The sequence below is a fragment of the Plecotus auritus genome (genome assembly GCF_963455305.1).
Source record: "Plecotus auritus genome assembly, chromosome: 7".
In the NCBI taxonomy this organism is placed as follows: domain Eukaryota; kingdom Metazoa; phylum Chordata; class Mammalia; order Chiroptera; family Vespertilionidae; genus Plecotus; species Plecotus auritus.
Genome location: NC_137774.1, coordinates 778,649 through 801,664, shown reverse-complemented (window position 1 = coordinate 801,664; position 23,016 = coordinate 778,649). Strand labels below are relative to the sequence as shown.

The following is a 23,016-nucleotide window of genomic DNA, read 5'->3' as shown; positions in this document are numbered from 1 at the left end:
GAGCGAAGGGAGGTGCTTGTTCGACGTGCACTTGCCCCTGGAGAGCCCAGAACTAATCCGGGGCGCCCGGGGGGCGGGCACAGGCCACCAGGCACCGGTCCTGTGCTTCAACCCTCTCCCTCCGGCCCTTCTCGGGGCCGACCAGCTGATGCGTGGGCCCCTCCGAGGACCTCCACAGGAACCGGGGTGTCACAGGGACCCCCTCCTCTACCAAATACAACTGGAACCATGTGCGAGGCAAGAACTCAGGGCGGGCGGGCGGGCGGGCGGCCTCTGGGAGGTGCGCCGACTCCTCCCGAGTGTACCCCGCAGCCTGCCTGCCTCCCTGTCACACCCGGCGGTCTGAAACCAGATGCCTACGACCTGGGTGAGCGCTATGTTCTCGGGAGCCGTCAACCGGATGCAGCACCGACGGCTCGGCTCCTGGGCCCGCCCCTCCACTGCAGGCCTGCCTCACATGCCGTCCCGAGCCCAGCGCAGCCCTCAGGGCCCGGCGGGCAGGGCCCGGCCTGCTGCCAACTGCCGGGCCGTCGTCAGCTAACAGTCACCGCCTTGGCCTGGGGCCTCCTCTGTGACCAGGGCCTGAGGCCAGAGCAGAGCTGAGATCCTGGGCGGATGCACGGGAGCCGGTGCCCTCTTGGCTCCTGGAACTCCACCCAGGAAACCCCACGGCCCCCACCCAAGGCCATGACAGCTGGGTCCCCGAGGACGGACCGTGGCAGCAGCTGTGACCAGGGCAGCACCTGCAGCCGCCACGCGTGGACCGGTTGGCGGTCCTCTGTTGCACTCTGGTTTGGGACAGTGGTCGACAAATCCATTCGTCAACAGAGCGGCAAACCGCAGCTCGCGAGCCGCAGTTTGCCGACCTCTGGTTTGGGAGAAGCTAACAACTAATTGTTTCTAAGGGGAAAAAAACTAAAAGAAAAAAAAAAAGCCCTTAAAATTGAGGGCTCCCCAGGGCAGCCAGGAGCCCTCCGGGCCGGGCACACTTACGTCTATGATCAGATACTCCACGGGCAGCGGGCGGGCCAGCTGGGTGATCTCGTTGCCAAATTTGTCGATGTCCTGAAACGGAAACAAGGTGAGGGCGGTGTGCTGACCAGCGGCCTTTCTCCCTCGCGTGCTGCCTCCCTGGGAAATGGTGCGTGAAAAGCAGGAAGGGAGCAGCCTTTTCAGGCCGGCCCCGCCTTCCGTCCTAGGAGCTCTTAGGGCCGCCTCAACAGGGAAACAGCCTCCACCCCGGAGCCCCGCCCCCGCTGCCCCTGCCCCTCCTCCACAGCAGGGCTGAGTGCTGTCTCCACGCTCACACCTCAGAAACCCCTCTTGATGGACCTGAATACGTACACGTTTCTAAGAAAAGGCACAAGTGAGCCCACATGCACACAAGGACACAGACACGAACCCACCGCCAACCTGCCCAAGTCCACGCTGTTTTGCTTTGTCACATGCGCAGAACATGAAGTTTAATTACGGGGAAGCGGCCAGCACAGGGTCATTAATCCTGAAGTGGCAATTAAACCCCATGTATGTCCGACATGCCGAGTTCAACCAGAGCTCCAGACATAAACTCGTGAGAGCCGATGCTTCTCACAGAGATTCCGCAGGGGCTCCTATTTCCTACCGAACCCCTCACTGAACACGTATGACTCACGCACGGGGCCATGTGTAAGTTACACATCTGTCCTTTCCAATTGCGGCTCTTACGAAAAAGTTTCCGCTTAGTAAGCTCGAGGACCCGCCGGGTGCGAGCAGGGCCACCTGGTGCCCCCACCTCCAGGACGCAGAGTCCGGTCAGACCAAGCCCGCTGCCCCCGGCCTTGCTCCGTTTAGAAACGGAAATTCCTGGCTCCACACCTGGCGCCCGTACCCACACCTTCCCCACCTTCTCTGTGCACAACCGGCGGCTGCCAACAAGCACGTGTCCGAGCTCCACCTGACCAGCTACCTACACGAGCATCGGCCGTCAGAGGACACCTCCCTGGAGACCACTCACAGCTGTCTGTCTGTCTGTCTGCACCCCTGAAGCCGAATGACCCTCCCCTCGGCCTGGAGGGGACGAGTGCCCTGCGCTGGTTTCCTTGGTGGTCAAGCTGGGCCAGCTCACCGGGTTCCACAGGCAGCCAGAGGTGGGCGCCTGCTGGGGGCCCGGGGGCCCCGGAAGCGGCAGATTCTCGATGGAGGAGACTAGGAGGCAGGAGTCGAATCCAATCCAACTAAACCACCATTTCCGAAAACGCACGCTCGCCCCTACAAGACCTAACCTGCAACGACGCACACGTGACGAGCCATCTGGAACTCATTTCGATCTAACGAAGCGCCGCCCGCAGCAGCAGTCCAGCACCTGCTCGCTGGGGCCCCTCCAGGGGGCTCTTGTTACTGCCCCTCCGTGTCTTGCTCTTCTCTCTCAAATTTAACCACCCAACCACACCTCTGCCCCCCAAGAAGACAAAGGTGCTGCACCCCTTCCCTGCCCCGCGTGCCTCCCCTCAATGGTTTTGCCGGGGCCGAGCCCGCCCACCACCCACAGGCGTCGGCGCTGTCGGTGCAGCAGCTGGGGGAGAACTTCACTCCCAGTTCGGCAGCTGCCCAAGTGCCGGCAGTTTTGTCTCCTCCTTGGCAAGACACGAAGTCAGAGATCGTGGTCCCTACTGCCTCCCTCCCTGCCACGGCCACATCTGGACCCAGGGCACCAGCACGGAGACAGCGGGAAGCCCAGGGCCTCTGCCTGCGTGAGCGTTTAGGGCTCCGGGCCTGGTGCTGGGACAGCAGCGCCCCCCCCCCCCCCCCGGCCATCGGTGGCACCGCGCTGCTCTGGAAAGGCGGCGGAGCCCTGAATGCCTGCTCTCCCCTGGAGAACAGACAAGAGGCAGCAAACGGCACGAGCAGCTTCACCCGCGACGGCACAGGCTGGAGCAGGACGTCCCCTCCGGCCCCTCAGACAAACGCGGCAGCACGTCCGCTCACTGCTAACCCGACCCGCGTCCAGGACCGTGGCTGCCAGGCCTGCCTTCTCGGCCCCCACCCTCCGGGGCTACACGCACGCCGGGCAGCGCGCTCGGCTGCTCCCGCTCCCGGGCAGCTAACAACCCGTGGAAACCGCGGCGGGACCCGGAGGGAGCACGGCCCCGCGGCCACGTGCAAGCAGGCACAGCGCGACCCGGGAAACACGTTGCCCGCAAATGCCAGCCACACCCACAGCAGCTCACAGCTAACAGAGAGGTCCCGACACGCACCCTTTACGGCGAAACACAGGACGAGGGAGTGGGCACTGGGTGCTGCCCCGGAAGCCTGGCCGCACGGGGACGGACGGGGGGGGGGGGGGGCAGGGGGGCGGGGGTGCGGTGCGGTCCTGGAAACCCCGGCAGGACCCTCATGGGAATTAAGGGGCAGGAACAGCAAAGGTGCTCGATACAAAAGCGTACCAGCTTCCAACAGCCGCAGTTTGGAAACTTGCTTTAGGTGTTCTTTGTAACACGGAGACGTTATAACATGTACATGTAGACGTTATCACATGTAACATGTAGACGTTATAACATGTAACACTGAGACGTTATCACATGTAACATGGAGACGTTATCACATGTACACGCAGACCCCACAAGCCAGGGCTGTGCAGGTGTAGCAAAGGTTGCTACCCAGCTGACCTCAAGATCAGGACATGACCTGGGGTCACCTGGACGCCCAGTGAACGACAGGAGCCCCTCAAGGCCACGCTGGCCTCCGAGACTGGGAGCTGCCAGTCTGGGAGCCGCCTGGGCGGGCACCGGGAGCCGGTGCTGCCACCCCAGGTGAAGCAGGCGAGACCCACACCCGCTGTGGCCAGGCCTTGCCCAGACTCCTGCGCACGCAACTGTCAGGGGAGTCACAGGTGTCGGGTGTGACAACCACCAGCTGCAGCGTGTTAGGGCGGCAACAGGAACGAACACTCGGGCCCAGAACACCACCCTCGACCCAGACCCAAGCGGCTCAACAAACCCCGGACAGGACACAGTGCCAGGGCCCGGCACATGCCAATCAGACCGCACAAACCCTGACCTGGGAGGACGGCTCAGCAGCGGGAAGAGCCGCACTGCCCCGCGCTCCGAGAAAGACAGTCCTGCCGGCGCAGGCGGTGCCAGGCGAGCCCCAGGCTGCCCGCAGCGGGGAGGGCAGGGCCGGTCACGACCAGGAACAAGTCCAAGCTGAGCGTGAGGGTCTGTCCCACTCCTCACGGGCGACCGGACGCGCCTTCAATGCGAAGGGTGACGGCTCCCCGGGAAGCCCAGGCCCGGGGGGACCGCCGTTTGCCTAAAGCGCCGGCGCCTCAGGAGAGCCCGCACTGAGCACAGCTCCAGCGCCCTCCCGGGGAGGCCCACACGCACGTCGTCTCGTTTCCAGAGACCGAGCCTTTGGTGAAGCCTGGTTTGATTTGGTGCCTAAACGCCAGACCAGGCAGGCCACGCCCACTTCGTCACAGGCCCTACCATGCCCCGGACGCCTTCATCCACAGCCGAGACTAAACCACTGCCGCTGACCAGTGGCCAGAAAGCAGCAGAACGGGCGGGGCCGGCCGGCCAGGGTCCCCACGGCCTCGTCAGCTGGGAGCCGTTTACCTTATAGAACACGTCCGGCGCGTACTGCTCGCTGCTGGACTCCTTGGCGTAGCCGAGCTCGGGCGCGTCCTTGCAGGGCAGCAGGCACTCGTCCCGCACCAGCGCCATGCACTGGTTGGACACCTGGTAGCCTTCGAAGTGGACCTGGTTGTCCGGGCCGCCTACGAGAGAGGCTCCGTGAGCACCCAAGGCAGGCAGGCAGCCGTGTGCCCCTCCTCAGACCACAGAGCGGGCAGCCGACAGGAGCCTGTTGTAGCCGCGACGTCGGGCCGCCCGCAGCATCTTCCCGAGCGGCCCGAGCACCTAGAACCAGGGCTTGGAGCCGCCACCCAGCGCCTCCGGCAGCCCCACCCAGGGCACCCTCTCTCGGAATCGGGGAAGGAGGCGGCAAGCACTCCCCAACATCCGCCCAAACCCGGCTCAGAGCCAAAGCCTGGGCTACTGGTTCAGAGGCTGCGTGCCAGCAAGCTTTCGTTCCAGTGGGGGGGGGGGGCGGGGGCCGGGGGGAGGTTCAGCTGGAGGCAGGAGGCGCGAAGCGGGAGAGAAGAGCAGGCCGGGCCACTGCAGCGGAAGCATCGACCGCACTTGCATCGCACTGCGCGGCCTCTGCCTTCGAGAAGCCTGCATGGCCCTGCCCGGGGCGCCGCCCTCCCTGCACCTGCATCGCCCACACGCACTCTTCCGCCCCTCAGTCCCCATCCATCAACCTCCAGTGAGAGCTCCAGTGAAGGCGGAGACCGAGTGTGAACAGCTGCTGGGTGGGAGTGAGGCAGCCAGTGAGACCAAGAGGAGCCGTCATTCTACAGACACCTTTGGCCACCGAGTAATTCCCTACAGAAACAGTCACTGAAGGGGCAGGGTGCCCCGAGCCCGTGGGAACCGAAAAGAGCACGTTGTTGGGGGGGGGGGGGGGGGTGTGTGTGCTCTGAAAATCTGGAAGGTGCTGGTTGCTCAGCAGGGGGAAGGGTTAGCAGCTGTAGTCAAATGTAGTAAAAGACGCAGACATTGCTGAGTTCAGGAGTCCCACACACACACAACTATTCATAGCCAGCATGGCCTTGAATGGACCCGCACACTTGGGCAGACAAAACCCAAGGATATTTTTCCATTGATTTTTAGAGAAAGCGGAAGGGAAGGGGAAGGAGGGAGAGAAGGAGAGGAGAGAGGGGGAGAGGGAGAGGGGGTGGGAGAGGGAAAGAGGAGGAGAGGCACATCAATTCGTTGCCTCCCCCACGGGCCCTGACCAGGACCCAGGGATTGATCCTGCAACCGAGGTATGTGCCCTTGACAGAATCAAACCCGGGACCCTTCAGTCCGCAGGCCAACGCTCTATCCACTGAGCCGCACCAGCCAGGGTGACAACCCGTTTTGATGACGAGATTTAGGTGGAGCGGATCAATGTGGAGCTACAGAAGCAAGCATGCAGCCTCATCAGGACAAGCTCCCAGGAGGACGAGTGGGAGCCGAGGGAGGGTCCCTCTCAGCTCAGCTCAGAGCTTAGCGCCTCAGAAGCTGTCCGTGAAGGACGACAGGGAACAAGCGACGTTCACAGCGTCACGGTCTTGACCCTACCTGTGGCCACGGCAGTGACGAACTTGGACCCGAAGTGCCCGTCCGGAGAGAGCCGGCACATGTTGGGGTGCTTGTTCTGGAAGTCCCCCGCGGTGATGCACTCCTCCGCACTCAGGAAGTACGTGTCCTGCGGAGAGAGCAGGTCAGCTAGGCCTCCACGCCCTGAGACACCGAGGCCTGGACTGCAGCGCGCCAGGAGCTAGGGCGGGACCCGTGCCCACGGCGCCTGGCCTCACGACCCTCCCGCCCCAGCCGCCCTCCGAAGGCTGGTCTGTGGGCGGCGGGGGGGCAGGAGGGGGGGGCAGGAGGGGGGGGTGCTCCACGAGACAGACCAGCCTCACTTCACCCAGACGTGAGTGTGGACCCCGCTGTGGTCAGCGAGAGCCGCCCTCACCTTGTTCCGACTGTACCGGACGGTGCCCTTGCGGGTGTCTTCCGAGACGAGGTCTGTGAAGATCCAGCCGACCTGCGCGACAAGGACAGGGCCTGAGCCTCCCCTGAGCAGGCGGCCACGGGCCTCCGAGCAGCCGGCCACGCCTGGGCTCCCACCCTGCTCAGCTGCAGGCGGCCACCCTCCTGGTGAACAAGCCAAACTCCCTGACCCGCCAGCCAAGTGCACGCCCAGCACTGTGCCAGGAGCAGGGGCCCCCTGTCAGCAAGGGGACAGACCGTCCCTGGAAACAAGCACCCGGCGTGTCCCGGTGCTGGCAGGAAGCCAGGCCTGGAGAGGGCAGGACAGGAGCAGCACCTCGGGGCTGCGGCTGAAGGGAGGGAGCCCCTGAGGCTGCAGGGCGAGACCCTCCCGGCGCCCAGGCACCCCAGCCAGTCCCCGAGTTCTCGCCGGGGTGGCCTCCGAGGTGCGTCCTGCCGCCCGCGAGCCTCCAGCCTCCATGACCCGACTGGCTGCGAGTCCACGGGCTGGATCCGGCCCACACCCACCCCGTGCCCTGGGGGAGCGAGCTGGTGCCCAGGCCGCGCCTGCACAACCCTGGCACAGAACTCTTCAAATCGGGCGGCTGTGCACACCCAGGCAAACTCGGAGCCTGTCATTTTCCTTAAAACGCCCAAACGAAGGAAGAACAGGAGGGCGGCAATGAGGAGAACGAGCCTCCAGGGACAGCTGAGGAAGCAGCAAAGGGGGCAGATCCACAACCAGCCCGAGGTGACCAGGCTGGGGAGACGGTGTCTGCCGAAAGGCATTGAGGTAACTCCAAACCCCCCGCTGTAGTCACCGTGACCATGAACTCCATGCGTGCAACCAACACAGGTTAAAAAGTCAGACCGACAAAAACTCCCAGGACTAAACAGAAACGTGGCCCTAACCGGAGGTGCTGACCCGCAGAAACCACGGATGCCTTTCTGACAACAGTCCAGTGCCTTCGCCCTGACACTGCTGGGTTAGAAAGCCCGTTTCCAGGGGTTCCCGTACCGACCGCAGGGCGTGTTTTCACGGTCTACACGGATCTGGCAGCAAAGGGACTGATAGTGAGCCTCGAAGCTGTGCTCAGACCCACAGCTCAACGTGTAGCTGTCGACCCCACCTTCAAGGCCCTGGCCGCCTTACAAGGGTGTGATGAGATGGGCCGGTCGGCAGGCAGCTCCGCCTCCTAAGTGCTCCCGCCCCCACTGTGATGGGCTCAGGGCCCCCAGGAGAGGGCACACCCCTCCAGCCCGAGTGCAGCGTGAGCACGTGGCAGCCACGGTGCAGGGCGGAGCGGTGCCGCCTGGGGTGTGCGCAGCAGGGCGGGAGGACACGGCCAGGCAGGAGGACGGGGTCCCCCCATGCAGCAGTCCCCAAGAAGGGTGTCTGGCGGATGTAAGTGTCACAGCCCTGCGCTGGGGTCGTTCCTTCTGTTCATCACGCTGAAGCAGAGAAACATAAAAGCGATCGGCACCCAGTCAACACGGCGAGGCTTCAGAACTGCCGCCTGCACCGACGGCGGGCCGCTGGCTGCGAGCAGCTGAGGGCCCCGTCCTGCCCGGGCCTGGCCGCGCGCCCTCCTGGGTGACCCCACAGAGCCCGGCTCCACCAGTACCTTCCTCAGGCCGAGTTTGGCAGCGATTTCATCCACCACCTCGGCTTTTGGGTCTTCAAGAAGCTCCAAGCTGTTCTGTGTCCCAATCTGTCGGGCATTGGAGAGAGAGAGAATTTAGAGAGTGGCTCAGCAGAGCGCGGGTCCCCACTCCACCCTGGCTCGCTGTCACGAAGGAGCGCTGGGCGCCCTGGCCTAGCGGAGGGGGAGGGGGACAGCAGCGGAGGGAACGCCAGGCCGCCAGAGCACACACAGCCCGAGCCGTTTCCGCGTCCCTCGGCTGCGTGTGCTTCCAGTCCAGACTCAGAGCATGGAGATCCGATGCCGCAGCGGCAGCGCCAGCGCGGGCTGTCGGGCTCAGGAAGGTCTCCACGGGCTAAGGGTCCTTTGTGGGACGAGGCTGGTTTCACAGCGCCCGTGGTAAACAGTTTCACTCTGCTGGTTCACGCCCAGCCTACTGGCCACCGGCCCCAACTGCCTGCAGTGGGCGATGCTCGGCGGCCTTGACCCGCACTGGAAGGCAGCTGTGGGTCAGCAGGAAGAAGTGTCGTGCTGAGCAGAAGCGCGGCCGCAGAGCCAGGACAGCGAGCAAGCCCAGCCCGAGCTCCCTGCCTGCACCTGCCCACCAGCCACGCCTGGAGAGCCACAGAGCCGCCTGCTGCTGGTGTCCCCATCCAGGACCATTAATCCCTCAGAGCAGAGACCAGTCACACTCAGGACAAACCCGAGGACCCTGTCCGCGACACGTGCAGTATGAGCTTCAGCCCCTAATGAGAGGGAGGTGCAGGGTCACCGGTGGGGCTGAGGGTGCCGTGAGCAGTCTGGGCGCCAGAGGTTTCTGTCCCGACTTCTTGCTCAGTGTCACTCCACCGGAACGCGGGGTCCTCCGGAATAAGACTCCTCACATCCTCACACTGGGCAGGAGCCCCTGGGCCTCCCCAGGAGCCTCCTGAGCCGAGCCCAGTGCCTGGGGGATGGGGGGAGAACACCAGGCTCTTCTAGAGGGGTCTCTGCTGCCACCTAGTGTCCCCTCGTCAGGGAACCACACAGACATGGCCGCGCACCTCATGGTAAACACTGCAAATGCCAACGGGAGGGAGGGAGGGAGGAGGGAGACTGCACTTAAACCCACTCACAGACACAGCCGGGGGCCCTGGCACGGGGGGCAGCCCAGGCCGGCCGTCAGACCCTGGTCCGTGTGTAAAGGAGGCGGTCGTGGCGCGCTCTCCAGGGCAGATGGGCCCACCGGACCGAGGCTGGGAACAGGGAGCCCGTGGGTGTCTGCTTACACTACAGCAGCCAGACTCCGGCAGCTAGACTAGAAACTGCCACAGGTGGCACTACCTGCGGGGGAGGGGTTCAGAGGGAAACGCCTTGTTTGCAGGTCTGACTTTAGAAATGGGCGATTTCCCCAAATACAGAGCGACGTCACCAGAACACCGCGGGCCAGCACCCAGCTCCGCTGCCCCTGTGCTGTGCTCTACCGTCCCGCGCCCTAGCCAGCCCCGCCCATCTCATCTCTGTCACATCTCATGACCAAGTGCAGACCCGAGTGCACCTCCCGTGTCAGCGGGCACTGCTCCCTGGAACTCATGTCCACAACATGTGAAAGCAACCCTTCAGCCTCAAAATAAAACCACCAATGAGCGTGAGCCATAACTGACCGGTCGCATCGTCACGCAGAAGGATCTTCCCAGTGACTTTCCTTTTCCTTTTTAATTTTAATTATTTATTTTTTAAACCTTACCCGAAGACATGCTTATTGATTTTAGAGGGGAAAGGGAGAAGAACATCCATGTGAGAGAGAAACACCCATCAGTGTCCTTCCCACACGCACCCCGACCAGGGATCAAACCGCAACCTAGCATGTGGCCCGACAGGGAACCACCCCTTCCGGTGGATGGGACCGCACTCCAACGGACTCAGCACACAGCGAGGGCCCATGTAACGCTAAGGCAGTGACGGCCCTGGCCGGGTGGCTCCGTCAGCTGGGCATCATCCCTGCACCAAAAGATGGCCAGTTCGGTGCCTGGTCGGGGCACACGCCTGGACGGAGGGAGGGCTCCATCCCCAACGGGGGGCGTGCAGGAGGCACCAACTGAGGTCTCTCTCACATCGATATTTCTGCTCTCTAAAAACCAAAATCTTAAAAAACACACACACAGTAACAGAGGCACCCTAAGGCGCTCCCCTCCCACCAGAAAAGCCTTCTCCTGTTTCAGTCCCTCACCAGCGGCAATGCCGGGCCGTGTTCTGAGCCGTGTGTGTGTGGGGGGGGTGGGGGGGGCTATGCCTGGAGAGCCGAGCCAGGGGAGGCGCACGGTGGTAAGAGCAGAGGGAAGGACTGCAGACACTCTGGGCGCGGCTGAGGCAAGGGGACTGCTGACGGCAGGTGAGAGGACACTGTCGACGTCCAGTTTACTTACGTTGACAAATGTACTCGTCATGTGAGAGGAGGTCCTGATGCTCTCGTGTGTCCTTCAGGGGACACACACTGAAGCACTGAGGAGCCACGATCTTCCTCTCCAGTGATTCAGAAAATAAGCATCGTGTGTGTGTGTGTGTGTGTGTGTGTGTATACGTGTGCAAACAGACACAGGGCAAAGGACGAAACAAAAGCAGCTACACCCCGAGAGGCCCGCACACCCACCTGAGGGGGCTCGTAAATGGCGGCCACCTCGGCCCGGATGCCCAGAGGAATGTCCTTGTGCTCCGTGTACCGCCCGTACAAGTACCCGAAATGCTGGTTCCCCGTCTTCCTCCAGAAGTCGAGGAAGCGGTCAGCAACTGTGTGATTCTCAAACATGATATTGTCCACGTGTCTGTATTTCTGCAGAATTAACAACACTGGGCTAAGAAAAAAATCCATAAAAATAAGGAGCCTTTTTAAAATGAAATGAAAATTAAAAATGAATAGCTTTGACCTGGCTCTTCACACACACACACACACACACACACACACACACACACGCGCGCGCGCGCGCACACTTCAGGACAGTGGCCGCCAACCTTTCAGACCTCGCGGACCACCGGTGGCGACCACTGCTTTAGAATGTGCCACTTCAGAACACGCCTCAGGACCACTTCAGGCTCTGGTGGGTACGCGGGGGAGAGGCGGGGGAGAGGCGGGGGGAAAGGCGGGGAGAGATGGGGGAGAGGCGGGGAGAGATGGGGGAGAGGCGGGGAGAGATGGGGGAGAGGCGGGGAGAGATGGGGGAGAGGCGGGGAGAGATGGGGGAGAGGCGGGGGAGAGGCGGGGAGAGATGGGGGAGAGGCGGGGAGAGATGGGGGAGAGGCGGGGAGAGATGGGGGAGAGGCGGGGGAGAGGCGGGGAGAGATGGGGGAGAGGCGGGGGAGAGGCGGGGGAGAGGCGGGGGAGAGGCGGGGAGAGATGGGGGAGAGGCGGGGGAGAGGCGGGGGAGAGGCGGGGAGAGGCGGGGGAGAGGCGGGGGAGAGGCGGGGAGAGATGGGGGAGAGGCGGGGGAGAGGCGGGGGAGAGGCGGGGAGAGATGGGGGAGAGGCGGGGAGAGATGGGGGAGAGGCGGGGGAGAGGCGGGGAGAGATGGGGGAGAGGCGGGGAGAGATGGGGGAGAGGCGGGGGAGAGGCGGGGGAGAGGCGGGGAGAGATGGGGGAGAGGCGGGGGAGAGGCGGGGGAGAGGCGGGGAGAGATGGGGGAGAGGTGGGGGAGAGGCGGGGGAGAGGCGGGGGAGAGGCGGGGAGAGATGGGGGGAGAGGCGGGGGAGAGGCGGGGGAGAGGCGGGGGAGAGGCGGGGAGAGATGGGGGAGAGGCGGGGAGAGATGGGGGAGAGGCGGGGGAGAGATGGGGGAGAGGCGGGGGAGAGATGGGGGAGAGGCGGGGAGAGATGGGGGAGAGGCGGGGGAGAGATGGGGGAGAGGCAGGGGAGAGATGGGGGAGAGATGGGGGAGAGGCGGGGAGAGGCGGGGGAGAGGCGGGGAGAGATGGGGGAGAGGCGGGGAGAGGCGGGGAGAGGCGGGGAGAGATGGGGGAGAGGCGGGGAGAGATGGGGGAGAGGCGGGGGAGAGGCGGGGGAGAGGCGGGGGAGAGGCGGGGGAGAGGCGGGGAGAGATGGGGGAGAGGGGTTCCTCGATAAGTTAATTCAAACGAACCCTGCTGGGATTTCACCTAAAGTGGAGGTGTTCAAAGTCTCTAGAACAGTGGTTCTCAACCTTCCTAATGCCACGACCCTTTAATACAGTTCCTCATGTTGTGGTGACCCCCAACCGTAAAATTATTTTCGTTGCTACTTCATAACTGTCATTTTGCTACTGTTATGAATCGTAATGTAAATATCTGTGTTTTCCGATGATCTTTTCTGCTGTAGAGCCTAAGACCATCGGAAAACACAGATATTCACATTACGATTCATTAACAGTAGCAAAATGACAGTTATGAAGTAGCAACAAAAATAATTTTATGGTTGGGGGTCACCACAACATGAGGAACTGTATTAAAGGGTCGTGGCATTAGGAAGGTTGAGAACCACTGCTCTAGAGTAAAGAATAGTTCTCAAAAAGAAAGAACGAGGGGAGGAGGGGGAGGGGGAGGGGGGAGAGGAGAACGGTTTCCAGACGGACAGGGGTTCCCTGAGGAGCAAGCGCGGCTGCAGCGGGCTGTCTCGGGGCAGGGCCTCAGCGGCAAAGGCCAGAAGAACCCGTTTTCCTGGTTCTTTTCCTGCGGCTTCAGCCCCGCTGCCCCGAGCCCTGGGCAGGTGCCCGAGCTGGTCCCGACAGCGCTTCACAAGGCTCCGGAGACACGAGGTCTCGAAAGGCCGAGCCACCAGCACGAGCAGCAGGAGCAGCCACGGGGGAAGCGGTGCCTCCACACAGGCTGGCAGAAAGGAAACTGGCGCCACCCTGCTGGCAGAGCTCCGACCGCACAAAGCACGTCTTCCGGGTGCGAGTCCGAGCGGTCCTTCTCGGCCAACCCCTGGGACCTGCCGCCTGACGCTCTGCGAGCGGCGCTCCACTCGGGCCACGTCCGCTCTCAGCCACGAAACCCCGCTCCCCGGCGTCACGCACCTGTCTGTTCAGCGTGATGGCACTGGGCTGGCACTTGGTGCAGATCCCGTTGGGCCACGGGAGGTGTCCCTCACACCCCGACTTAATCTTGCAGCTGATGTTCTCCAGGGCAACGAACTTCCCCCTGGAGAAGAGCCAACGGGATCAGACGTGACAACAAGACCGGCGGGCGACTGGCAACACGTTCCAACACGGTCCGCTCTGAACAGAGCTCTGCGCGCCCGGGGAGGAGCCAAGGGGAGGGCGGCCCGGCCTCGGGCACCTGGGCTCCGGGCCGCCTCGCGGTCCCCACACAAGCCGTGTGATGGTCCCGCCCAGCTCTAACGCCCACGGAGGCTCAAGGAGACTGGGGAGGCCTGGCCGGCGCAGCTCATCCCGCACACAGAAAGGTTCAGGGCTCGATCCCCATGGGGGCGTGCAGGAGGCGGCCAATCAATGACCCTCCATCACTGATGTTTCTATTTCTCCTTCCCTCTCCCTTCCTCTCTGGAATCAATAAAAATACGTATTTTTTCAAAAGGGTGCTGCTGAGTATCTGTTGATCTACCCCGTGCCCCGAAGGGAAATGCAGTGCTTTCTAAGTTCCATTAATTTATCAGCGACACTCACACTGTGAGACGCACACCTCGAGGTTTGTGAAAATGGCTTTTTCTCAGGAAAAAACTGATAAGGATACACAACAAAGACAGCTTCACTCTGCTTTTGGCCAAAAACAAAACTGTGGCTAGCAGCCTGCCAGCGAGGAAGCACTGGCCCTGCTCTGGACACGGGGCGAGCCTCTCTGCCCTGTCCTGCCCACAGAGTGGCCCCAACACTCGGCCTCATCTCCCAGGCCACAGGCCTCGCTCGGAGGGCGTGCGGAAGCGGCTGCCGCCACGGCGGTCACAGGTCGGTGACAGCTACAAATGTGTCCCCAGATCCCAAGGTCCTGGACAGACGGGAGAAAGGCTGACAGTCATGCCCCTGGTCCAGAAAGCTCCACAGCTCATCCCACTGACAGGCAAGGAGGGGTTTCTGGTGCGATTTTTCTCCTGGTCAGACACTTTTAAAAGCCGTTTTAGGGTGTCAGCGGGCTGTCAGAGAAAAACGACCGCCAGGCCCCACGATGCTGCTGACGCGGGTTCGCCATCTCCTGCTGAACCGGCAGGAATGAGACATCACAGCGGGAAGTCTGTCCCTTTCTGGTAAGTGACTCTGTGGTCAACAGAAGGCTCACACAGGCAAGGGCTTGACATGGTTTCAAAGACATCAAAACGGTCGGTCTCTGGCCACCATCACGGCCTGCACTTAAGGGAAGAGCCGCCCGCTGCCGCCACCCGTGCCCGCCCAGCTGAGCCTGCAGACACGCCAGCCCGTGCCAGCGCCACTGCCCCAAACCCACAGGGCTGCTCCGCACCGGGCTCCGGGCAGGGGGCCGACGGAGGCAGTCCGACATGACCCTGGGGTGGTTCTGTTTCTCCAGAAAGCAGAGCAAAAACTCAGACACCCGCCACTATGGCCACCATCACACCTATCTCATCCACCTTCACGGACCAAGTGGCCAGGGCACCGCACACCCAGGAAGGTTTGGAAGTCCCTGGGGCCTCCACAGTGGCATCGCCAGCCCGGCACCTGCCCAACACTCCAGGCATCAGTTTCCCCGTTTCTTCTCTACCATCAGGAAAAACCCGAGTCCAAGTGCTTCGGGCCCAGATGCCATCTTTGCTTTCTCATTCACCTGCCCAGTGTCTTCGAGCAGCACCCACCCACACGCACAACCAACGGTGCTGACCGCACGCAGGTCACTCACTTGTCAGCGCCCCCGGTCAGCTTCCGGATGTAGGCGTGGAAGGACATGTGCTTCACGGGTGGCTCGAGGTGGTTTAGGTAGTCCTCGTCGAACGGCTGCCGAGACACGGTCAGAGCGGTCACACCCCCGCTGCTCCCACCTGCTGGGGCCGCAGGCTGGCGCGGGAGGACGGGTGCGGCAGGAGGGCCAGGCCCACAGGCAGGGGGAGCTGGGACTGGTCTCTACCACTCCAGGTCAGAACCCACCTTTCTTTGGGTCCCTATCTTTTCAAGATGAAAATGGAAAATGGGTCCCTATTAAATATAAAACGCCCTGGGGAGGGGGAGGGCGGTGAAAAAATAAATAAATAAATAAATATAAAACGCCCTAAGTCAAATTAGTACTGGGGAAATTTTTCCCCAAAAAAGTCACAAGATGAAGCAAGAAAGAGAAGCCTCGTGGCGATGGGCTGCGTCTGCCGTAATTCAGCCCGGCCAGTCCCCGTCAGCATGACCACGGTAACGCTCCATCTCACCAGACGGATCAGCAGACGTGGGACTCGGGCGAAGCAAATCTAAAAGACGAGGAGCACGAAGTGCCTGGCGCAGCTGTGTGTCGGGGCTAAAGGATGGTCCCGGGAGCCCGGTAAGCACGGCCCTTCATCACAGCAACACAAATGCTGAGCCGCCCACAATCCACCCAGAAGGCCGCCGCCATAAATAAGGGCTCGCCTCCGTGCAGCCCGCTCTGGAGGGACGACGAGGCCCAGGGCCGTAAAGAGACGAGTTCCTCTAACCCCGAGCACAGAGCAGGGCTCAGGGAGAGCCGAGACGGCCGGGGAAGCAGGAGCTGCTGCAGACTCACCTCCAGCGGAACGCAGTGCACGCACTTCCCCAGCGGCCCGTGGCGGCACCTGCGAAGGGCAGAGGCAGACGCACAGTGGTTAGCGTGCCTGCTTCCTGCTGCCGCCGCCCGGCGCTGCTCACACTGACACAGTCAAAGTGAAGGGACTTGAAGTCACTTAAACAGATAAAGTCTTAAGCAAGTCCTAGCAAGGGGCCCCTGGGTACGGCAGAGCCCGCACAGGGAGGTGAACCACTCCGATTGGAAAAGCCCGCAGGGGAGCCTGGCTCGGGCCCGACACTTCGGGCAGAGAAACCGCGGGGCTCTGCGCACCAGCCACGGAGGACACGTCCCCCGGGCACGAGGGCAGGAGGGCTGATGGGAGAGCCGCTCGCTCTGGCTCAAACAGAACCCTTTTTGTTGTTGTGAATCCTTACCTGGTGTTTTGCATTGCTTTTTCAGAGACAATGGGGGGGGGGGAGGGAGAGAGAGACATCAGTGAGAGACACATTGATTGCTTGGCTCCTGTACGCCCCAGGCAGGGTGCCCTTGAAAGCTAAATACGAGGTTTCCACTTTTAAAAGAGCCAGAACCCCTTCTCCAGTCTCTCCGCTTCCAGCTTAGAGAGGTCAGCAGCACGGTCTCTGCAGGGCGCTCTCCTGCCAACTGAGACTGGCGTGCGGGCTGACGCTCTGAGCCTGTTCCAAACGGGGCCATGTCTTAGGTGCCGTGAGTCCTGCGTTTCTGAGCAGAGGCTGGTCTCCAACAGGCAGGCTCTATGGCCAGACGAGAGGTCAGCGTGCACATGCACACGCTGCTCCTGAAGCCGCACAGGCACTGCGGGGTGGGCGGGGGCGGGCGGCCAGGAGGAAAGGGCGCGGAAGAGGCTCTGTGCTGACGGCAGCAGAGCACCACCCGGGCTCTTGGACCCGAGACCGACAAGCCCCCGAGTCTGGGTGTTGGCACCTCCAGCCCGGGAGGACGCCGTCAGCAAGACTCGGCTGCAGGCAGGACCGTCACTCGGGCGGCTCTGCTCCCCGAGCGCAGACTCGGGGTTCTAACTGCTGTCCTTAAGAGGACTGCGAGGTCCAAAGGGAAGCACACGCCACAGGCGTTGACGTGATCCCGGGAGAAAAGCGCACGTTCCGAGGGCCCGTCTCCAGCAAACGAGGTGTTCACTGAGGAACAGAAGCACGTCCGTGCGTGTGACGCTGAAGCCGCTCCACCCTCACTACACGAGGGGGCAGGGACGAGCACCCTGCACGCGGGCACCGGACGTCACCCCTTCTCCCTCCCTCCTCCCGCCCGTCACACTTCCTACCCCCTGCCACGGGCACTCAGGTCTCTCTGGCACGTCAGCGTCAAGCTAGGTTCTTCCTCGGACCCTCGCCACAAGCAGACGCTTTACACACGGTCCCGACCCGGCAGCCCGCAGCCCGAGCCCGGCACTCACAGCTGCGGGTCGCGGCTCCGGTATATCTTGCCGTCCTGTCTGCTCAGGTACTGGTCGATCTCATCCTCCACCACGTTGGGAGCCTTCAGGTTCATCATGGCGGAGGTCTCCATCTCTGACGAGGGTCCGGCCAGGCTCGAGGGAAACAGGAACAACAGGTCGCCATGCCTGTTCAACGACAAACGTCAGTCGGGCCCATCTTCCTCCAGCACCCGAGCTGCACACACACCACCTGGACGTGAGAATCAGGCCGACCGTGCGGAGAGCTCAACCCGGGGCTTCCGCTCTGAACAGACCAGAGGCTCTCCCCCGGCCCCCTCCGCTTCCCGCAGAAAGGCCGGCAGCAGCGTCTCCGCAAGGCGCTTTCCTGCCAACTGCATGTGAGCACGGGGGCCTGTCCAGCTTCACCCAGAGGACACACACAGGACACCCAGCGGTCCCGGGAATGCGCGCTAGGACACCCTCATACAAGGTGCTCTGATCACGCCGTCGACCCTCCACCCCCTCGGATTTCCAGCTGCGGGCTGAAAATACTGCTTTCAATCTGCGGTTGGTTGAGGCTGTGTATTTATTGGGAAATATCTGCGCAGCGCAGACCCTCATCGGTCAAGGGTCAGCTGTAGTCACAACACAGACTGGGGGGCAGGCAGCTCCTCTCCGTCTCATTCTCGGCCTGGCCCCCACTTTCCTTCATTCGCTCCTAAGCCCCCTATTCAGTCCCCCATCCTATCTGCTTTGGACACACCCTTCCATTTCTTCCTCCCGTTCCTGCACACGCAGGGGTGCGCACACACGTCCCTGCTGGACGAAAACGAGTCTCAAAGACATACTGTCTGCATCTGCTTTTTTTTTTAATCGTCACCTGAGGATATTTTCCCATTGCTTTTTAGAGAGAATGGAAGAGGGAAAAACAGAGAAATATCTTGAGAGAAACACACTGATTGGATGCCTCCTGCGTGAGCCCCCACCAGGGCCCAGGCGGGGAGGAGCCTGCAACCGAGGTACGTGCCTTTGACCGGAATCAAACCCGGGCCGGGGCCTGCTTTTTTTTTTTTTTTTTTTAATCAGGAATTTCTGCCCAGGTCCCAGGTTGTTGTTCAATATATTTTCATTGATTTCAGAGAGCGGAAGAGAAAGGGAGACAGACATCAATGATGAGAACGAATCATTGATCAGCTGCCTCCTGCACGCCCCCTGACCAAGAAGCACACCCTGAGGTCCTGGTCCGTAGGTCGGCGCTCACCACTCAGCCACACGGGGGCTGCATTTGCTTTGCTCATGGGACGCTTCACAAACCACCCCAACACAGCCTCGTCCAACCGTCACCTCTGGTGGCCGCACGACGCTCCCCAGGGAAGCGCCTCAGGACGCCCTGCGGCGCCCACACTGAGCGTGGGCTGTGGCCCCTGCCACCAGGAACGCCACAGAAGAGAAGGCGAAGACAAGCAGCCACCGTCCCCCCACCCCCCCCCCGCCCCCCCAGCGGTGCTCACTTGATTTTCAGCAGGCTGAGGGACTTGTTGGAGGACGCCGTTATCTCGCCAGTCCTGTTTCTATTGACGTAAACCGAGAAGCCGTTATTCTGGAAGCCAAACTCCTTTGCGACCTGAAAGAGCCCAAACAACAGATTTGGTGAAATACCTCATAGAGTCCTCTGACTGCACGCACGCCCTGTGGGCGCTCCTAGGACACTCCCTCGGTTCAGAAACGGCTCCCTGCTACCACATTGCCCCTGTCACCTTCACTCTCCTGAGGACGTGAGTGCCGCTTACACAGCTGTCAAGCAAAGTGAGGAAAGTGGCCAAAAGAACAAAGCGCCACGTAGCACTGAGAAGGAGCAGCACACTTCAGAGCCATGACTGTCTGGAGGTGCAACTTCCGCTGAAATCAAGTGTGAAAACCCAATTCCATGCTGACCCTAAGAGCAGAACGAAGCAGCGAAAGACGCCTGTGCATCAGCGCTGAACGCCGCTGGGCCGGGGCCGGGCCACGCACACGGGCGCCCCGCACACAGCAAGCAGTCCTCGTGCTGGCTCCACTCTGGTGCCCGCGCAGTGGGTGACACAGACAAGGCTCCTGCCATCGAGGGCCTTAATACCAACAAGGGACACAAAGTCAACGAAGACGGAGACCCCAGGGCAGGGAAGGAAGAGTGAGGAGCCTGAGCAAGGCCTGAGCGGAGAGCCGCACGGGCAGAGCCGGGAAAGAGTGGACCTCACCCACCCTGAGCTATCCGAGAGCTGACTGGGAGAGCCACCGGATGGCTTCCGCAGGAGGAGGAGGACCGAAGGAGCCGATTAACGTAACAGCAGGTGAACAGAAACGACAGCCCGAGAGAGGAACAGCCCCGGAACCGCGGGGACGTGTCAGAGGGCCCTCAGGAAGAGGGTCCGAGAACGAGAAAGAAGGAAGCTGTCCCAGGCCCATGGTGGGCCCGCGCTGGACGGGGATCCGGGACCAGAAGACAACGGAGTGACAGCCTCAGGCGCGCGGGGCCAAGACTGTCAGCCCGCATCCCCGCTGGGAACCCGCACACGCGGGTCGGAGGAAACCGGTTTCAGGTCGGCCACACGCAGGGGCTGCGGCACAGAAGTGCTCGTGGACGCTCTGCCAGGGGTCCTCAAACCTTTTAAACGGGGCCAGTTCCCTGTCCCTCAGACCGCGGGAGGGCCGGACTATCGTTTAAAAAAACAAACTATGAACAAATTCCTATGCGCACTGCGGGCCCGGGACGCGTCGGCTGCTAAGCAGGACAGGCAGCGGCACCCGGCGGGCCGGATCCATGTCCTCGGCGGGCCGCATGTGGCCCGCGGGCCGTAGTTTGAGGACGCCTGCTCTACAGGCTGCAGAACCACGGCCCAGAGCGAACTCAGACCTAAGGAGACGACGAGTCACACACAGGAAACGTCACGGACCCCGAGAAGCCTGAGGAGACAGGCAGGTGCGAGCAGGCCAGCGCGGAGCTTGTCCGAGACCCGCACGAGCCCCTCACCTCCCGCGCGCTCTACCCGGTCCTTTTACCAACGAGGGAGCTACCCTCACAGGGATCACGGACAGAGCCAGCACCGACTTACTACAGGAAAGGACTTAATAATTAACTTTACGTGCTAACCTATTTCCTACTGATTTAAAAAATGGATTACAACTAACTCCAAATCACCTTGTCGTTCTGAAATTCTAAAAGTGATCAAAGTGATCTTTAAGACAAAGTTACGATTTTACATCAGACATACTGTAACAAGTATTTGATACCACGTAGTTTTTCCCCAAGCTAAAAGCGGCATTCATAAAATAAAGCATCAGGAAATTAAGACTGTGAAATTTTGTGTCCCCAACTGCAAAAAAATTAGGACTCGAGACTAAAAACAATAGCTTTGACTCTCCTCTGAAACTGCTCCGATATAAACGGAGATGAACTAACTGTGGCATTTCACCGATTCTGCAGACAAAGCACTGCCAGCTACCTCCCGGAGTGCGAACTCCTCGCAGGGTGTTAGCCGTGGGGACGTAGCACTCCCGACGTAAACACTCCGGGGGGAGCCGCGAGACCAGCCCTCGGAGTGAAGGTGGCTGCGGACAGGTTGAGCACGCCACGGGGCGTCTGCTCCGGTCAGCACGGACGCAGCGATGCCGGGGGGCAGCTGCGGCAGCCCCGCACGCGTGCTGGCTCGGGGAGGCGCGGGCATGTGGGTGTGTTCCCAGGACTCCTGTGAGCCACTGCCCTGGGGAGGCCGAGTGCTGCACCTGAAGAGGCCAAACCTAACGTGAGCGCTGAGCCTCTCGGCACAAGCTCAGCGGAGCCTCACAGCGCGCCTGAGGTCCGCCGCCGTGACACGGATAACCGGGGACGCGGATAACCGGGGACACGGATAACCGGGGACACGGATAACCGGGGACGCGGATGACCGGGGACGCGGATAACCGGGGACACAACACGGATAACCGGGGACACGGATAACAGGGGACACGGATAACCGGGGACACAACACGGATAACCGGGGACACGGATAACAGGGGACACGGATAACCGGGGACGCGGATAACCGGGGACGCGGATAACCGGGGACACAACACGGATAACCGGGGACGCGGATAACCGGGGACGCGGATAACCGGGGACGCGGATAACCGGGGACACAACACGGATAACCGGGGACGCGGATAACCGGGGACGCGGATAACCGGGAACACAACACAGATAACCGGGGACACGGATAACCGGGGACACGGTATGGAACGAAGGCACTGCAAACACTTACCCCGGAGGCAACAAAAGAGGGTGCGCAGCGTGACGCCATCTAAGTTAAACTCAAAGCAGCAGCATGAAAACTCAGGGCTCAGGAACGCACGCTGGGGAGGCGGCACAGAAGGGGCACTTCCCGTCGGGCCAGGAGGGGTGCCGGGGGGAGGAGCGCGGAAGGCTGCCCCATGGCTTCCGGAACGCGGGCACCACCCCCACTGCGCCCTGGGCCTTTGCGTCATCGTTTTCCAAGCATTTCTCAGGATGTATCGATTTCATGGTTTTAAGAAGTTCCCAAGTGTTGAGAGAAACCAAGATGGCGGCATAGGTAAGCACCTAAACTGCTGCCTCGCACAACAATTTCAAAACTACAACTAAAAGCCCTAGCCGGCTTGGCTCAGTGGATAGAGCCTCAGTCTGCGGACCGAAGGGTCCCAGGTTCGATTCCGGCCAAGGGCACATGCCCGGGTTGCGGGCTCGATCCCCAGTGGGGGGCGTGCAGGAGGCAGCCAATCAATGATTCTCTTTCATCATTGATGTTTCTATCTCTCTCTCCTTCTCCCTTCCTCTCTGAAATCAATAAAGAAAAAAAAAGTTATAAAAAAAAAAAAAAGTTATAAAAAAAAAACTACAACTAAAAGACAGAACGGACACCATCCAGAACCACAGGAAAGCTGGCTGAGTGGAAATTCTACAACTAGAAGGAAAGAGAAAAGCTCACAGAGAATTGGAGGTACGGCAAAGGGTCTTTGTGCGCGCAGAGGGAAGGGCAGCTGAGAGCCTGGCTGACTTTCTCTGGCGGAAGGGGGAAGGAAGCCCCCGACCGCACTGAACCCCAGCTCTGACTGCACTGAACCCCAGTTCCAGGCGAACCCCTGGGGACCCACGCTCTTACGGGGGGAATCTGGACTCTCGGGCGGAGACTCGGGAGCCAGGGAAGGCAGAGGTCTGGAGGCGCGGCGCATGCAAGGGCAAGGCTGACGGGAAGCCAAGACTGAGACTCCACCCCATCCAAGCTGAGCACAGAGGCTATTGCAATTTGGCAAGTCTAATCCTATAAGGCTGTCTCCAGCACCGAACTTCTCCCAGTGTAGACACAGCTGATCCTCACAGCCAACTGGCATGGAGGTCAATTCCTCCCAGTGATACCAACAACAATCAAGACTTAACTACAAGGCTGTACATACAGCCCACAAAGGGGTGCCCCAAGAGTGTCCACCTCAGGTAACTGGGGAGGCTGAGCCACTGGGCCATATAGGACACCTAGCACACAAATCTACCTTACCAACTCAGGGAAACAGCGAAAATGTGGCGTCAAAAAAACAGATCACAAACGAAAAGAAATGGAGGAAAACAAACGACTGGATATAGAATTCAAAACCCTGGTTATAAGGCTTTTCAAGAATATCCTAGAAAAGGTCGATAAATATAACAAGACCCCCGAAGATATGAAAAAGGACCAACTAGAAATTAA

The 23,016-nt window shown here is 61.2% G+C and overlaps 1 protein-coding gene across 1 annotated transcript in view; it reads right to left on the bottom strand.

Annotated features, from left to right (window-relative positions):
- The window catches only part of NPLOC4 (NPL4 homolog, ubiquitin recognition factor), a 31,827-nt gene that overhangs the window by 3,615 nt on the left and 5,196 nt on the right, over positions 1 to 23,016 (bottom strand). Inside the window, exons 3-13 of the mRNA XM_080681222.1 lie at positions 18,796 to 18,908; positions 17,303 to 17,470; positions 15,871 to 15,919; positions 15,028 to 15,122; positions 13,239 to 13,362; positions 10,848 to 11,027; positions 8,201 to 8,287; positions 6,559 to 6,630; positions 6,165 to 6,291; positions 4,593 to 4,753; positions 994 to 1,065 (exon numbers count right to left, since the gene is read on the bottom strand). Of these exons, the coding sequence (XP_080537348.1) occupies positions 994 to 1,065; positions 4,593 to 4,753; positions 6,165 to 6,291; positions 6,559 to 6,630; positions 8,201 to 8,287; positions 10,848 to 11,027; positions 13,239 to 13,362; positions 15,028 to 15,122; positions 15,871 to 15,919; positions 17,303 to 17,470; positions 18,796 to 18,908 (1,248 nt within the window). The remainder of the gene's footprint in view (positions 1 to 993; positions 1,066 to 4,592; positions 4,754 to 6,164; positions 6,292 to 6,558; positions 6,631 to 8,200; positions 8,288 to 10,847; positions 11,028 to 13,238; positions 13,363 to 15,027; positions 15,123 to 15,870; positions 15,920 to 17,302; positions 17,471 to 18,795; positions 18,909 to 23,016) is intronic.